Source organism: Bos mutus, chromosome 18, assembly GCF_027580195.1.
Source record: "Bos mutus isolate GX-2022 chromosome 18, NWIPB_WYAK_1.1, whole genome shotgun sequence".
NCBI lineage: Eukaryota > Metazoa > Chordata > Mammalia > Artiodactyla > Bovidae > Bos > Bos mutus.
Window position 1 is genome coordinate 47,726,267 of NC_091634.1, and position 14,528 is coordinate 47,740,794.

General features: G+C 40.5%; 1 protein-coding gene and 1 non-coding gene across 2 annotated transcripts in view; one reads left to right on the plus strand and one right to left on the minus strand.

Moving 5' to 3' along the window:
• Positions 1–552: 552 nt before the first annotated feature.
• SHCBP1 (SHC binding and spindle associated 1) overlaps positions 553–14,528 on the plus strand; it is a 36,398-nt gene continuing 22,422 nt past the window's right edge. Inside the window, exons 1-5 of the mRNA XM_005892383.3 lie at positions 553–680; positions 5,153–5,320; positions 5,492–5,607; positions 6,989–7,197; positions 11,888–11,980. Of these exons, the coding sequence (XP_005892445.1) occupies positions 572–680; positions 5,153–5,320; positions 5,492–5,607; positions 6,989–7,197; positions 11,888–11,980 (695 nt within the window). The 5' untranslated portion in view covers positions 553–571. The remainder of the gene's footprint in view (positions 681–5,152; positions 5,321–5,491; positions 5,608–6,988; positions 7,198–11,887; positions 11,981–14,528) is intronic.
• Positions 3,658–3,730, minus strand: TRNAC-ACA (transfer RNA cysteine (anticodon ACA)). Its single transcript has one exon. It is a non-coding gene; the product is annotated as a tRNA-Cys (tRNA).

The window sequence follows — 14,528 nt, forward strand, 5'->3', positions numbered from 1 at the left end:
GTAAAACATACTTTTACATACTAAATATAATTTTATATTTTTTGAAAATATCCTCTATGTGTAGATAGTCAAAGAAAGAGAAGGGGAAAGAGAAAGCCAGAGAGCAACAGACTTTTGGTGGTGAAAGGTTTGGAACCATCTAGGTCAATATATAATTAGAATTGAAGATGCTTTTCTGAGAGGTGAAGTGGTAATAATGGAAAAAACAAGTCTAAATACTGTTTTTTGACTCTCAAGCCAGTGCCTTTTCCACTCTACCCCATTCCATGTATGGCTTGTTAGTTTTTCGGAAATTATCCCAAATTATGTTCTAATTTAACTTCATACAAGTTCACCCCAGTAAACAAAAAGAGCAAGATCTTGGACGAGAAGAGCAGTCCACCGGGCCAGTAGATAGAGCCCAGACACTCCCCTCCAGGGCGGGTGGAGGCTGAAGGGGGCGGGGCTCGTGCGGCTACCCGGGCCACGCCAGCCTTCCTTTAATTGGTCCGAGGGCCTCGGCCCACTATCCAATTAGAAGCGGCTGCGTCATCACATTACTGGGCAGGGAGGCCGCCCGCGGAAATTTGAAATGGCTGAGGGATTGCTGGCTGGTGGTGGCCTGGGGTCGGAAGCGATGGCGCCGGAGCCCGAGCTTCCTGGCTGGGCCACCGAGGAGGAGCTGGAGCGCCTGGAGAAAGGTGAGCACCCGCCGTGCGGGAGGAGCCGCCGTCTGCGACAGACCGTGTCGGCAGCGCTGGGGGCGTGGGGACTCTCCGAGGGCGCCTGGGCCGCAGGCGGTTGGCCTGGGTGGCGGCTGTGACTGGGCGAGGCCCCGACCCACTCTCCGGACGTCGAATCGGGAGGCACCCAGAACACCTCTCCTTCTCGCCCAATCTGGCCTCAGCTTCCCTGAGACTGGAGGGACTTGGGCTGGGTGGAGATCCCTACTCTTGCTGTCTGGGTGTCTCCCCACCCCGCGCCGCTCCGCCCTCACCCCCACCGCCCCGGTTTTGTGCGCGAGTTTGTGTGTTTAGAGTGGACGCATATTTTTTATTTGCGTCTCAAAGGAGACCACGTACCACTATCCCCTTTCCCGGAAGAAAAGAAGCTTGGACGCTTGGCCTAGATAGCAGTACTGAGCATTGAGAGCAGGTGACGTGCCCAAAGGTAGGGGAGCCAATTTGTGACACAGTGTAAAAAAATAGAAAGTGAAAGTGAAGTCGCTCAGTCATGTCCGACTTTTTGTGACCCCCATGGGCAGTAGCCTGCACCAGGCTTCTCCATCCATGGGATTTTCTAGGCAAGAGTACTGGAGTGGGTTGCCATTTCCTTCAGGGAATCTTCCTGACCCAGGGATCGAACCCAGGTCTCCTGCATTGTAGACAGACGCTTTTCCATCTGTCTACAATGAACCCAGGTCTAATTTATAGTTCTTTCTGTCTCTTCATGGAGACTCCGTTTTTCCCCCCTGATATTTTAAGGTGGTTCAGTCTTTAACATTTTCAGTTGTATTGTGTAGTGGAAAGAGTCCTGGAGAAGTGAGAAAACCTTAAGTGGGACTTAATTCCACTACTCACCCCTCTTTGTGATCTGGCAACAGTCAGGTGACTTCAGTTTTCTCATCTGCAAAACAGGTAGTAGTGCTGCTAAGTGTGAAGATTAAGTGAAATAATGTGTGAAAAGTATTTCAAATTGGCTCTGAACACACATAACATAAAACTTACCATCTTAACCATTTTAGATGTGGGTTCAATCCCTGGGTTGGGAAGATAACCTGGAATAAGAAATGGCAACCCACTCTTGTATTCTTGTCTGAAAAATCACATAGATAGAGCAACCTGGCAAGCTACAGACCATGGGGTGGCAGAGTTGGTTAACCACTGAGTACCTAACCAGTTTTAAGTGTACAGTTAAGTGGTATTAAACATATTCACATTGTTGTGTAGCCATCACCACCATCTGTTACTATGATTCTTTTCATCTTGTAAACTGAAACTCTATACCTATTGAATAACAACTCCCCATTCACCCCTCTCCCCAGCCCTTGGCAACTACCATTAAACTTTCTGCCTTTATGGTTTTGACTACTTTAAGTAACCTCATATCAGTGGAATTACACAGTATTTGTCTTTCTGTGACTGACTGGCTTATTTCACTCAGCCTAATGTTTATCCAGCATAATCATAAATTTCTTCCTTTTTTAAAGCTAAATAGTTTTAGCTGTGAACATGCATGTACAAATATCTCTTGGAGACCCTGCTTTAAATTGCTGGGTCATATGGTAATTCTATTTTTATTTTTGAAGAATCACCATAAGTTTTCCTTAGTGGCTATACCATTTTACATGCCTACCAACAGTCCACAAGGGTTCCTATTTCTCCACATCTTTGACAACACTTGTTTTCTTGGTAGCTTCTCATTGTTTTTTGAATAATAGTCACCTAATGGGTGTGAAATGATGTATTATTTCTTTAAAAAACATATCTATGTTATGTATGTGATGGACGGTGTGAAATAGTTTATTCTCGTAATTGAAGCTGGCATTCTAGTTTCATCTTCCCGAGGTTCAGAGAGATTTTCACGCATTTGATAAGGTATCTATGTCCTCTGAAGCTCAGGTGCATTGGTGTCTATGAGCAGGAAACCCTAGAGTACATCTTGGTTGTCTTGTTGCCAAGTCCAAACTCACTCCCTGCTCTCTGCACCACAGGCCCATAAATTGAGAGAGGAGTTGTTGGCACAAGGAATAGTGACTTTATTTGGAAAGCCAGCAGACCGAGAGGATGTGGACTAGTGTCCCAAAGAACCATCTTGCCAAAGTTAGAATTCAGCTTTCCTTTATACTGAAAGGGGAGAGGGTGTGGCTGGTTGTTGCACACTTCTTTGTTTCAGAAGCCTTTATTCTTGCAGCTGTTAAGGTAGGTCAAGTCATGATGTTTCTTTAAACCTTCAACAAAGCAAATGTTATTCTTTGTTCTGCAACATTTTATCTGTATATGAATGGGGGAAAGTTGTTTTACCTTTAAAGGTCAGAGCCTTGAGAATGGGCTATCCTGTCTATTACAGGCTATAGGCAACATTCTTAACTTGTATCAAAAGTAATAGAATACAAAGATTAAAGTACAAGAAACAGATCCAATATAGAGTCAGATTTGTTCTTCCCTATTACAGTCTGTGGGGTCGCATAATTCTGGTGCCCTAAACTGGGCAAAGAAGTGGAAGGGAGAAATATAAGGGATGGGGGAAGAGAAAGAGACTCCTGCTAAAAGTCTCAGATAACCTTCCTGAAACCACTGGAAAGGACTTAGCTGATCTAAATGCTATCCTCAGCATGTTTATTTATTATAGTGGTAATTTTGTCTATTAAAAACATCATATTACACAGAATTAGATATGCCACTGGCTCAATCATGCCTTGTGAAACATAATTACATACAGCCCAAACCTAATTCGATTAGCATTTTCTAATCCTTTCGTTAGACATAGGCACTGAAATTAATGAGGAAGAACTAGTAGCTTTGGTGAAGTAAGTGAAAGTGAAGTCAGTCACGTCTGACTCTTTGCGATGGACCCCATGGACTTTAGCCATGGACTGTAGCCTACCAGGCTCCTCCATCCATGGGATTTTGCAGGCAAGAATACTGGAGTGGGTTGCGATTTCCTTCTCCAGGAGATCTCCCTGACCAGGGATTGAACCTGGGTCTCCTGCATTGTAGGCAGACGCTTTACCATCTGAGCTACCAGGGGAGTCCATTGGCAAGTCGGTGTAAACCCCCTGCCATAAGCCCTATGAGGTCACCGGGGAACCGCAGAACAGGGCTCCTCACTTGATTCGTGCAGGGCGTGTCATTCATTCACACAAGCACACTGTAGAGTTAGTAAAGTATAGCAGAAAACATGGTCGCTAGGAGAACAAAGAACTAGAGCTCCAAGCATCCTTACCCTGTCCTAAAGAATCCCCGACGGGCCCCCAAGATGAAAGGTGTCTGCTGAACCACAAAAGACACCTGGATTCTTGGCCTCCAGAGGAGGAGAATTCAATCCAGGGCCAGTGACAAGGCTTGATTGCTCAGAGTCTTTGTGTAATAAAGTTTTATTAAAGTATAAAAGAGATAGATATGCATTATTAAGAATGCATATCCATGTTTATTGAATGGTATTGACAGGTGATATTGTAGAAATTAAAGGGAAGTTTCAACTTGTTTTGAGATGACATATTGGAAACCACCTCTACATTTAATACAGCTTTATGGAATTTTTTTTTTTTTAAATGACTGTAAGATATTTGACCATTATGAGTTGCTTTGCTGTTGTTGTTCAGTCGCTTAGTTGTGTCTGACTCTTTGCGACCTCATGGACTGCAGCACACCAGGCTTTCCTATCCTTCACCATCTCCCAGAGTTTGCTCAAACTCATGTCCATTGAGCCAGTGATGCCATCCAACCATCTCATCCTCCATCATCCCCTTCTCCTGCCTTCAATCTTCCCCAGCATCAGGGTGTTTTCCAGTGAGTCGGCTCTTCCCATCACGTGGCCAAAGTATTGGAGCTTCACCTTCAGCATCAGTCCTTCAATGAATATTCAGGGTTGATTTCCTTTAGAATCGGCTAGTTTGGTCTCCTTGCTGTCCAAGGGACTCTCAAGAGTCTTCTCAAGCGCCACAGTTCAGAGACATCAATTCTTCTGCACTCAGCCTTTTTTCTTGTCCAGCTCTCACATCCATACATGACTACTGAAAAAACCATTTGACTATATGGACCTGTGTAGGCAAGTAATGTATCCGCTTTTTAATCCACTGCCTAGGTTTGTCATTGTTTTTCTTCCTCTCTAGCTCTAGTAATAATCATAGCTATATCTTCTGAAGGAGAACCTGGGTAATTTCCACTGAATTAAAAAACAACCCTCTTTCTTTGCCTCACAGAACAGCAACAAAAACCTAACCCATGGAAGATTTTAAGTTCTTAACTGTTTTGAAGTAAAACTTGAGTTTTGAGATATTTTTAAATTTAGAAAAAAAATTTTTTGATAGTGATAGAGGTAAGTAAAGCATTATATCCAAATCTTTGTTTATATTTTATTTGAAATTTCTAAGCAAATATATGAAAATAGCAGTTGATAAGCATTTGAGGTATCTGGGATAGTTGCCTGACTGTTTTTGTTGCTCTCTTAGGTTTGTTTGAAAATGAAGATTCATGCAGCGATTGTAGTGATCGTGCTAAACCAGGTAGTAGCTTACAAAGCTTTGTGCCAGAAGGAAAAACTCATTTCCCAGAAATGTTCCAGACAAGTCAACTTTTGTTCTATGAGCGATTCAGAGCTTATCAAGATTACATTTTAGGTGAGTAGGTCCTTTTTTTTTTTGCTTCTTTTATCTTTTAATCTACAGGTAGATTGTCTCAGTTCCTCAGACTGCCATTGCTGGTTCTGAGAAAGTAGACTTACAAGGATTTATTTAACTTCTCTCTGCTTTATGCTGTCTCAATTCTTACTGTGTTTAATTTGTTTGTAGCTGACTGCAAGGCCTCTGAGGTAAAAGAATTCACAGCTGAGTTCTTAGAGAAGGTCCTTGAACCATCTGGATGGCGGGCAGTCTGGCAGACTAATGTGTTTGAGGTACTAGTTGAGGTAAATTTAATTCTGTTGTTAAGACATTTATCTCTACCTAAAAACACTTTCCCTCAGACTGTTATAACCAAAGTGCTTATTTTTAATTAAGATTTATGAGCTGATTGAAAAATGGCGTGTTTTTTCACATCTAATTGCTGTGGTGTAAGAAGTGTTCTGCAAATTTTAAAGGCAACTGAAGAGGGAATTGGGGTGGTTTAAGTTTCACCGTCCTTTAAAAGAGGAAAACGGACTAGAAACCTATGTAGTGGGGGAGGTACTTGAGACCATTTAAAAAATAAGATGCCTAATTATAAAATCAGTGGGGTTTGAATTAATTTTTTTTCTTCTTAGTTATAGCCCATTAAAGTAGCTCAAAACAAGTAGGCATTTTAAAACTAGCCTATTTTTTGCCTAACAGATTTGTAAGTATGTAGTTAACCTATTGATATTATCTTCCACTGCAGAAAGTGAAAACAGTCTTATTTTTCAACTGGCTGGGCCTTTTACATTAAATTTGCACTCTACTTACAGCTGTGAATTTTTCTCAGTGTTTGTTAACTGAACCACCAAAAAAAACCTATTAAACTAAAATGGTAAAGCAGGGGGTGTGAGTACAGCTTGAACCTGCAGCCCCTTTAGAAAATGACATCACATCCTACAGTGGCTCTATATGAGGCAGTGGTTTGCCTGCAGCTGCTGCTCATGGATGTTTAAATTTTGGATTATGGTAATACCTTTGGTTGCAGTTCAGGCCATTAAGTTGATCATGATAGTAACGCCCTGCCCTCGACATACCTCAGTTCTCTAAAAGCAGCCAAAATCATTATGTTAAAAGAGAAATGTGCCATTCCCCTGCATTCCTCTCATGCATCGCATATACTAGAGGTCTGGTTTTGGCTTTCTGGCCTCTCATTGTTAGATAACACGTAAAAGCCAAGTTCCTTCAGTGCCCTTCCTGTCCTCATCTTGCCTCTCCTGTCCCTTCCTGCTGCCCCTACCTCATTTCCTTCCTTTTGTTCCAGCAAGAAAAACTGCTTCTCTGCTCTTCCATCTGCCAACCTCATCTCTGCCTCAGGGCCTTTTCATCTTTCCTGCTCTTGAAACAGCTGCTTCCTTTTCATCCCAGCTCAAAAGTGACTTCCCCAACCCTCCCAGTAAAACCAGACCACCACCCCTGCTACTTATTCTTTGTCTCATACTTGTTGCCACCTTATTTGTTTGTCACTTCAATTACAATGTCAGCTCCATGTGGGTACAAGCCAGGTCTGTTCTGTTTGTCCTTATGGAAGAAGGCTCGCCACTCCCATTTCATGCTTTAAAAAAGAAATCAAGCTGAAGTAGTGTTTTAGATGCACCTTAATTCTGATTTGCGTATGTTAAGTCACATTTTAAATTTCAGGTCACAGACGTAGACTTCGCAGCTTTGAAGGCAGTGGTGCGGCTTGCCGATCCGTACCTCTGTGAATCGCAAGTGAGCGCTTTTACTTTGGAGTGTATGAAAGAGCTCCTTGATCTGAAGGAATACCGGTTGCCCCTGCAGGAGCTGTGGGTGGTGTTTGATGATTCTGGATTATTTGACCAGACAGCACTTGCAATTGAGCATGTCAGGTAGGAATAGAGGTTGATAAAAGTAACCTTGTGGCCAAAAACTTTGGATGAAATGCTGTAATTCTGGTCTGTATTATACCTAGATTTAAAGCTCAAACTGTAAACCTGGTCACTGCAATATTTTAAAATATTCAAAGATAGAGGGATCTTTTTTAAATTAAAGAATGATTTCAGTGTTTAAAATTTTCATTTTGAGCTAATTTCAGACTTACAGAAAAGTTGAGAAAAATAGTACTAGGGATTCCTGTATAGCCTTTTCTCAGTGTCCCCAAATATTAACAAAAGACAGGGGATTCTTAATTTGGTTTGTATATGTTTAGAAACTGCCTTAAAAATTCTGGATGCTAAGGCTATAGTTGATACACTTAAATATAAGGAAAGGAAAGAAGATGATATACCATCACCTGTGCACTGAGAAGACTAGCATACAGTGTTTTCAAGGATGTGTCTGGCCAAAGAAGATGTTTTCTCAGGCCACTTCTGGGATCCTTAGGGGCGATGTGCGTGCCTTTCAACCTTTTTTGGCTGAGTTGGTTTCCCCTTGTACAGGTGCATGCCTTGTCCCTTAAATGAGAAGGAAAACTCATACCTCATGTTTTCTTTAGTTTCAGATGACTTTTTTGTCAGATAGTTCCTGATACAGATAGTCTTTTTGAATCATCTTTTTATAAGTGTATTTACTAAGGAAGGCTTATTTTTGGCTATTTGAAAGTAGACTTATATTCCTCCATAAACTGGAAGACTGGATAATATAAAGGTCATGTTAATAATGTTGCTTGGTGTTTTGTAGTTCAAAAAGTAATTTCCAGTTTCTATACCATTCGTGAGTTAACCTGGTTTTGTTGAACTTAATTTGATACTCTACAAAGAAGCAGAGTGTCTTGCACCCTATCTCTGACACTTCATGGAAGATTTCTAATTGTATTCAAGGGCATTTAACCATAGGTATTCAATATTAGGCCAAACAAGATAAATCTAAAGAACTGGCTTATATCCAGAGCCAAAATAACTCCTTATGTTTCTCTCACTTAAAAAAGCTGTCAACGAGGCATTTGAAAGTAAAGGGATAATTGATGCATTTAGGAAATTAGAAATCAGGGAGTTAATCTCTTACGGGTATAGAAGTTGGTAGAAAGACAAGTATCTGGAATTAGTATTATTTGAAGGAGAACCTGGCTAAATTATTTTTCATTTTGAGGGCTCAGATTCTGATCACAGTCAAGAAAAAGTCAGATTATGAGAGTCTTCATTTGCTCATTTTATTCAGTAAGTATTTCAGTGCTGCATCTTAAGTTGAGGATGAGATTTGAGTGGTGCACAAAACAGACACAATCACCATCACCAGGGAGTTGGCAGTCTAATGTGGGAGATGAACCTTGATGAAATAATCACATAAAGATACGCATGTGATTGGAAGCTGCAGTGAGTGCTGTGAGGGATTAGAGTGTTCTAAGACTAGCTCAGGTTTCTGTAATATGGTTACTTCCTGAGGAAATGGTATTGGAACTTGGGTCTGAAGGGTTGGCTAGGTGAAAGTTGTTGCAGCAGGGTGGAGGAAGAAACATGTTGGGCAGCTCTGAATTTAAGGAGCCAAAAGGCCAGATTGGTTGGAACGTAGACAGTGATAGATGAGACTTAGGAAACCAGCTTAGAGGTTATCAGGGGTCAGAAGACGCAGGGATTTGTTAGCCAATGAATCATTTTTGTCTTCAAGTGCAGTGGGAAACCCGTGAAGGGTTTTCAATCAAGGGAGAATGTGATCAGCTTTTTATTTAAAAGTTTCGTTCTGGCTGCTGTGTAGAAAGTAAATGGAGGGGGAACAGGTAGAGAGACCAGTTAAGAGACAGAGTGGACTAGAGTGGAGATACAGCAAATACAGATTAGGCTTATTGAGAAAGTAGGATGGCTAAGACTTGATGGTGGAATGGATATGGGAGAAGGCAAGGATGACCAAGTTTCTGTCTCGAGAGGATAAACACTGGTGGAAGTGCAGATGTGAATGAAAGGTGATTGCCCAGTTCTGAGCTGGTGAGGATGATATTTGAGCTGGGTCATGAAGGGTAAATATAAGCTTGTGTGTTAGTCGCTCAGTCGTGTCTGACTCTCTGCAGCCCCATGGACTGTAGCTTGCCAGGCTCCTCTGCCCATAGAATTCTCCAGGCAAGAATACTGGAGTGGGTTGCCATTCCGTTCTCCAGGGAATCTTCCTGACCCAGGGGTTGAAACCAGGTCCCTTGCCTTGAAGGCAGATTCTTTTACCGTCTGAGCCACCAGGGAAGCCCAAATATAAGCTCACCAGGTGGAAAAAGTGGAAGGCAGCCTGACCAGCATGTCACAGCGGGTTTGAAAGAGCTTGGTGCTCTAGAAGTGGATTATAAGTCCATCTAATATCTCAGGAATTTGGACTTTGTTTTGAGGACAACAAGGAGCCAGCAGAGTTTTTTGGTTGAGTAAAGGCATGCTCAGGTTTCCCAGCTGGTGCTTGTGGTAAAGAACCCGCCAGCCAGTGCAGGAGACATAATAGATGTGGATTTGATTCCTGGGTCGGGAAGATCTCCTGGAGGAGAGCATGGCAACCCACTCCAGTATTCTCGCCTGGAGAATCCCATGGACAGAGGAACCTGGAAGGCTACAGTCCATAGCGTCACAAAGAGTCGGACACAACTGAAGCGACTTAGCGTGCACACACACAAAGGCACGCTCAGGTTTGTTTTATTTTTTTTGTTTGTTTTTAAGAGATGGACTCCAGAGGGTGAAGAGACTAGCAGTCCAATCTATAAGAATTCAAAGAATGGCTTCATTTAAAAAAAAATTATCTATTTTCTAATTGAAAGATAATTGCTTTATAGAACTTTGTTGTTTTCTGTCAAACATCAACATGAATCCAAAGATAGCTTCATTTTCACTGCTCCCTCCTTTTCAACTTTTTGACAGTTATATAGTCTGTACTTACTGGCTTTCCACTCACGCCTCTACTTCTACAGTATTGAAATTGTGCTTAAGGTCACCTATATTCTCATGTCTAGTCATCACTCCTCTGATCTCATCTTGCCTTGACCTCTTGGTCACATTCTAATTATTTGATCATTCTCATCTTCTTAATATCCTCTCCTCCCAGCTTCTGGGACACCACCTTATGATGGTATGTCACAGGCTTTTTTTTTTTTAGTAATCTTGGCCTGGCCGGTCCTTCCTCTCATACTCATTCCTGTCTACTCTTATCTCTCTCTAATCAGCTTTGGAAACACATTAGAATCTCCTGGGACTTTTCTTTATAGGAGTATTCCATCTGGCACATGAAGAAAGAATGATGAGAGTATCAGTGTTTGCAACCCATAATAAAATAGAGATGGCCAGGTATCATGTGCTTTGTGATGAAAGTACATTATATCCCTTGAAGCATTCTTGCCAAAAACTCTTTCCTAAAGATGATCAAGTCTCTAGTTCTTACTATCAGTTTACTAGAAATAAAGGAAACAGAACATGTTAAATGACCCCATGGGGGTGCAATCAGTAAAATTCAGAGTGTGGGAAACTATTAAATAAATTGCAAGGTGAAAAAGAAGGATGGATAGTCTATAGAGTAAAAGTGACTTAATTAAATTTAATGGCTGACCTTTGTTCGGATCTTGATTTGAATTAGCCAAATAAAACAACAGCAGCAACAATGAAAGAAAGAGATAATTAAGGAAAAGGAAACACTGGGGATACTTGGTTATTAAGTAATTAAAACTTTTTTGTATAAAGATTTATCTCAGAGGCACAAAGTAAACACTTATGAGTGATATGTCAGAATTTTGCTTTAAAATAATCCAGTGTCAGTATGGTGGGGGCAGGAGAGCAGAGAAGTAAGTGGGTAGAGCAGAGGCAAAATGAGATTGCCAGGAGTTGGCATTGTCAGAGCTGGATCATGGATACATACTTTAAAAAAAATGTGGATCCTGCACACTCTCTCTTCTGTCTCCCACCCAAGAGATTCTGATTTATTGGTCTGGGATAGGGCTGCAAATCAATTTTTAAAGGCTTCCCAGGGGACTCCAACGTGCAGCCAGAGTTGAGAGCTCCTGCTTTATTCTCTGGATGATCTCATCTATTGCTTTAATGCCATCTATATGCTGACAACTTCCAGATTTATGTCTCTAGCCTTGACCTTTTTCTTGAGCTCAGGTCCTGTATATTCATCTGCACTCTTGATGTCATCCACTTGGAGTTCAAATAGGCATCTCAACCTGAACATAGTGAAAACAGAACTCTTTATTTTTAGCCCCAAACTTGTTTCTCTCCCAGTCTTTTCTAAACAAATGGCACTGTTGCTGCTGCTAAGTCGATTCAGTCGTGTCCGACTCCCAGCAACCCCATGGACTGCAGCCTACCAGGCTCCTCTGTCCATGGGATTTTCCAGGCAAGAGTACTGGAGTGGGGTGCCATTGCCTTCTCCGACAAATGGCACTACTTTCCACCAAGTTTCAGATGGTCAACAAATAGTTCTTCTGATAAAAAGAAGGTCGTAACAGAACCAATATTGTAGAAAAACTTCTTTAGCCAATCCAAAGAAGTTCTTGTGGGACTCACAATTGTCAAATTAGCAAATATGCATTCTTCTCTACCATACTTGGTAAACTTGTTTGATTTACTCTTACGCCTCTAACATTTTGAGCCAGTGATTGAGTGATACTGATTTACTTTTCAGGTTTTTCTATCAGAACATTTGGAGGAGTTGGGATGAAGAAGAGGAGGATGAATATGATTATTTTGTCAGATGTGTTGAACCTCGATTGAGATTGTAAGTATTTATTAGTGGCCTTGAACATGTTGGAAAAAATAGCTATTTATAGTTTAATTTAACCCGTGTTTTGTGTATACTGTATATATACTCCAGGGGCCTACAGACAGAGACAAATAGTATAACCCATTGTTGCTCCTGCTGCTAAGTCGCTTCAGTCGTGTCCGACTCTATGCGACCCCATAGACGGCAGCCCACGAGGCGCCCCCCCATCCCTGGGATTCCCAGGCAAGAACACTGGAGTGGGTTGCCATTTCCTTCTCCAATGCATGAAAGTGAAAAGTGAAAGTGAAGTTGCTCAGTCGTGTCTGACTCTTAGCGACCCCATGGACTTCAGCCCACCAGGCTCCTCCGTCCATGGGATTTTCCAGGCAAGAGTACTGGAGTGGGGTGCCATTGCCTTCTCTAATAACCCATTGACAAGTTATTAAATGAAATTTGTGTAAGTGCAGAGAAACCTACTTTGTGTTTATAAACCTACTTGTAGTGTTTTTAGAATCTAAAAGCAGAGAATTCAAGAACATGTAAGTTAACAGCTTACTCGTTTTTGAATTTAAGTAAAATTCAGTTGAGCATATATTAAAAAGAACCAAATTCAAAGATAATTGTTTGAAAAACAGTGAAATTAAAGACAGGGGTTTACTCTAAGTAAAACATACTAAGCTAAACAGATTTACCTCAGGATATTTTATCAAGTTCTTTTCCTTAAATCTTATTTTACAGATAAAAATACTGCATAGTTAATATTGATGGTGAATAAAAATTTCCAAAATAGCTAAACAAACATAACACATACTGAAGTAAACAAAATACCTAAACACATTCTTCTGATATATCATGTTTTGGTAGGGAAAAACCCTTCCATTATAAAAATACCCCGAATTAACCATGCGACCGGAGTAATTGTCCTGCACGGACTTTGTTAAATGTTGTTTCCACTAGATGGTGCTATAAGACCAGATAATTTTTTAATATTTGTGCACTGTAATTTAATAGGCAGTGCTGCAATAAGAATAAAATTAGACCTTGCATGACAAATATAAATTGCAGAAGGTAATTTTTTTCTCTGTGTAAAAGATGATGTGGTTACATAAGATAAGGCAGTACTCTTTACATTTCTGCAGAACTGATTTGATTTAGTAAGTTTCCCTTGGTTTAAATAGTAAGTCATAAGTAAAAAATACCTGAGAAGTTTGGTTAAGGTTAGTTCTACTTGGTTTAGAATTATGAATGTCTAATTTCAGATTTTCATAAATTGGCTATGATTTTTGTTTAGCCTTTCCAATTTTTCCATTGTTCATTTCCCAGTTTTCCATAATGTAGTCAATAAAATCCAGACTTTCAATAATCTTGCATACTTTCTAGTTTTGATACACTTGCTCTTAAAGAGCAGTGATTGGTTTTGATTGAAGGGAAATATAATGGTGGATGAATATCGTGTATCTGGCAAATTTGATCTTTATTTGGAAAATACTATATTCTGATTTGACAGCTTTACATGTTCAAACAATAAGCAATTATTTACATACATATCTTATACTTCACTGGCAGATGGAAAAGCATAAGGGAGGAATTGTTTTCAGTTACAGAGAAGAAACTATGGGACTTGATGGGGAAACCAGAATGTTATCAAATATAGACAGACTCTAAAAAGTCCCTGGGCTAAGACAGGAGTAGAGCTATTCACAGGCAAGAGCTAAAGGGAACCAAACTATATTGTCTTGATTTTGCATTGTGAAGTAAATATTTTTCCTTTCTAATTCAAAACACTCTGCTTCAAAGGTTATGGGTCTGAGACACAGGTATTGGTTCATTACTTTCAGACTATGAAGCATCATTATAATGAGAAGAAATAAGCTGAATGGCATGGATATTGGAAGTGCTAAGAAATTTATTTTAAAATTTGAGTCTTAATCTCCATAACTTAATAGACCTGATCAAGCAGTCAGTGGTTGGGTTCCCCAGTTTCTTGTTTGCAAAATGGATTTCTAGAATATTTTTAAATGAGTATGGATTAACCAAAGCAGACAAAATCCTTGCTTTTCAGGCTTCACCTAATTCATTTACTTGAAAAGTGGAAAAAGTATTTTTTATTCATCTTAAATACTATTTAAATGCTCGCTGTAATTTGATGTAAATTTGTTTAGGATGTGGTTTTCTTTTTTTGTCCTCCTATCTTATTTAGAGCATGACAAAGTTAAGACATTAAGGCAATAGTGCACAACCTTGGCTGCACATTAGAATCTCCAGGGAATTAAAAAAAAAATACTCCTCTGCTTCTAGAGACTAATTTAATTGGTCTGGATGGGGACCTGAGTATCTGTATTTTTAAAAGTTCCCCAGTGATTCTAATAAGCAGCCAAGGTTAAAAAGCTCTGGCCTACACAACCCAGCAAACCAACTGCTGGGCATACACACCAAGGAAACCAGAATTGAAAGAGACACGTGTACCCCAATGTTCATCACAGCACTGTTTACAATAGCTAGGATGTGTAAGCAACCTAGATGTCTATCGGCAGACGAATGGATAAGAAAGTTCTGGTACTTA